The sequence below is a fragment of the Nematostella vectensis genome, chromosome 5 (assembly GCF_932526225.1).
Source record: "Nematostella vectensis chromosome 5, jaNemVect1.1, whole genome shotgun sequence".
In the NCBI taxonomy this organism is placed as follows: domain Eukaryota; kingdom Metazoa; phylum Cnidaria; class Anthozoa; order Actiniaria; family Edwardsiidae; genus Nematostella; species Nematostella vectensis.
In genome coordinates this window covers 4,115,394-4,118,382 of record NC_064038.1, presented here as the reverse complement: position 1 = coordinate 4,118,382, position 2,989 = coordinate 4,115,394, and the positions used below count along the sequence as shown (strand labels likewise).

Genomic DNA, 2,989 nt, shown 5'->3' with positions numbered 1-2,989 from the left:
GTTGATTGTTTATAGTTTTCCTTTTTGGGTTGCCTTAGAAATTGCAGTAGAAATAACTTTTCGATAAATATGCTAATGTCGTTTGAATCCTCCACACCACTCTTTGTTCAATCAGGGTTCAATTTCAAAGATTAAGATTCTAAAATCCATTTTTGCGTGGAAACCTTTGTCAATCCGTAATAAGTCAGTTAATTACCTCGAGCCTTTGGCAATAAGCTTATACATATTATATTTCATTATTGCCTCGGCTCTCGGTATTTAACTCTTACTTGCATAGAGAGATGTTCTATGTGGTTAACTTACCACAGGCGTTCTATGTGATTAACTTACCACAGGCGTTCGAAGTGCACAGGCGTTCTAAGTGATTTAGTTACCACGGGCGTTATAAGAGATTAACTTACCACGGGCTCCTATGCAAGTCAAAGTTGACATTCGATTGCGAAGTGATATGACCACACAAGCAGATTTTTTCACTTACCCAGACAACTTAGCAGTCTGGTGTGTAGGGTTTAATGACAACCTTTTTTGAAACAGCTTTATATAGAGAAGTGAAACGGAGTGCGCTTCTCACACACAAGTGTGCAGTTGGGGATCTACGGGAGGGGGGGGGGGGGGGTGACAAATGCTAGGTGACATAGGTTTTGAAGGATATTTTTCTGGCTATGAAAGATGGCAGTGGTAGAGTTTTTTTTTTCTTTTTACATTTCAAGGGACAAAATTTTCATATAATGTCCAAAAGATACTTTTTCTGTTGATCACATGTTCATTTGTTGCATTCTATGCCGGCTGATTCATTCCACAAACAAACCGCAACTCTTCATATACATTAACTTCAACTGTAGCCACAATAGTGATCCGTTTCGTTACTATTTTAGATATTTTCACTGCACTTATTACTGCTTTGCATTGTAAGCCAGATGAGCAGCATTTAGAGGGTTTTCAGGAGACTTCATCCAATCTTTTCTTAGCATTTGCTTTAACTGTGACAAACGTAAATTAGGATTTTCCTGTTTGAGCCTAGGTAGTTCTCTCTCCTCAAATTCGGCATATGCAGCCTTTAACCTTTTTTCAGGGTGCTTCTCAATTTTTTGTTCCACACTCAGCGTTGCAATGGCTTCCTCTACACTTCTAGCTTCGACAGCACCCTCTGCTTCCAACAGCTCTGCCATTTTCTGGTTAGGGTTTTCCTCAAGGGGTTCATCATGAATGGTTTCCTGCTGCTTTTGTTTCTGGAGTTTTTCTTGTTCTGCTGCTAGTTTTGCTTGATGTTCAGTTATCTGTGCTCTGGTCATCTTTGCTGAAGAATTTGATGTTTTCCCTTTGAGAGATTTTTCCTCTTCCTCTAGCATTTGCCGTGCTGCATTCTTCCTTTCAAGAGCTTCCAATCGCTTTTTTTCCTGTTGCTCCTAAAGAAAAAGATAATAATATGTTACGATCCTACAATCCCTGCCAAAACTGTTGACCCATTTCGCAAAATTGATACCCTCTTGTGTCTATGGATGCCTACTGGTTAACCTCTTGTCAGCCACACCCATCCCCTCCCCCCTTCCCCCTTAAACCAATGTTGTTCACTTAGGACAGGAACTTAGCTACTGCATACTAACGATAGGTGTTTAACGTTGGCAAGGGGGGAGGGGGGAGCATTTCTTTGTGTGACAAACATGATTGCAAGACATGGGATTTTGTGAAGGTGTAGCGTAATCAGGGTAAATAGGTCAACTAGTTTTCATGTCATCCTACCCAATAACAACAGAACTCAAAAGTCGTCACAATATGGATGTGCTCAATGGGAGTGTCCAACCCAATCTGTTTTATAGGAGTCCCCATTAACGGACGCTGGCCCATGTTACCCTCTTCCATGACTGACACTGACCTACAATAAACTACAATGCAATTATACAATGCTGCATGTTCCTATCTATACTATTTACCATACCTGCCAACTCTCACGGTTTTGCTGGGAGACTTTCCCTGGCTCCCGGTTCAACCTTAATAAAAACTCCCAATTTATGACCAAATTTTAATCAGTTGAGTTGTTTTTTAAGTAGAAGTTTGATTTTAGCTACATAGTTCTGCAATTCTTATAGTTTGTATTCAAGTTATGATGTTTTAAGGTTTTTCGAACTAAATAATCAATGTGCCTTTCCAGGTGTTTCTTGCAGACCACAGGACTACCGCAATACCGAAATGCTTGCAAATGCTTGCAGATACAGTATCGACCAATCAAGTTGGACCATTTTCGCCCGAATTGTTGAGAAATTGGCTCATACTTTGGAGCCATTTTCTTGATATTCTCGACATCGATCAATTAGTCCAGTCAATCTAGTGTTTTAAGGAATTAAAATCAGTACATTTGATTAATAGTAAAAAAAAATCCCCAGGGAATTTTAGCATAATCATTGGAACTTTTTGAGGTTCAAAACAAATCTTATTGTTATATGTTGCCAGTTGCCACCTACTGTATCTATTATATGCGCTATTTCTCCTCTAAGTGGCAAAAACTATTGTAATATGCTCGCCTTTCTTTGCTGCTTTTTAGCGACGTGTTTATCGTCGTCTTCCCATAATTTGTCCTCTTCTTCTCTCTCTTTTCGCTCTTTCTCCGCAGATTTATTGGACGCCTTTCTCGCCCTGGCCTCCTCCGCCTTTGAATTGACACCTTTGAACTTCTTAGGCATCGTTTCGAAGGGAGAAATCGGCAGAGAACGAACCAGAACCTTTCCAAACTTGACGTAGTAGACTCCTGTCGCTTGAAACCACAATGAGAAAAACGACAAATACTACTAGTCCCCAGACCCCCGTCGCTATAAATGTTACCGAAATTTGGTCTACGGAATTTTTTTTTTTTTTACTTTAGCTAAAGTATGCTGCTTGTTAAAGAAAGAAAAGCATTGTCAAAAGCTTTATTTGAAAAACAAAAAACAAAAAAACAAACAGTTCTTCACTCTTAGTATCTCTAGTTAACATAGATTTGTGACCTATAGCTTGG

General features: G+C 39.5%; 1 protein-coding gene across 1 annotated transcript; it reads right to left on the bottom strand.

Annotated features, from left to right (window-relative positions):
- Window positions 1–635: 635 nt before the first annotated feature.
- LOC116606195 (coiled-coil domain-containing protein 124) lies at window positions 636–2,794 on the bottom strand. Its single transcript, XM_032368623.2, has 2 exons — window positions 2,520–2,794; window positions 636–1,406 (listed from the first exon to the last, which is right to left on the bottom strand). Exons 1-2 carry the CDS (start codon window positions 2,676–2,678, stop codon window positions 894–896), a joined length of 672 nt encoding a protein of 223 aa, XP_032224514.1. The 5' UTR covers window positions 2,679–2,794; the 3' UTR covers window positions 636–893.
- Window positions 2,795–2,989: the final 195 nt, after the last annotated feature.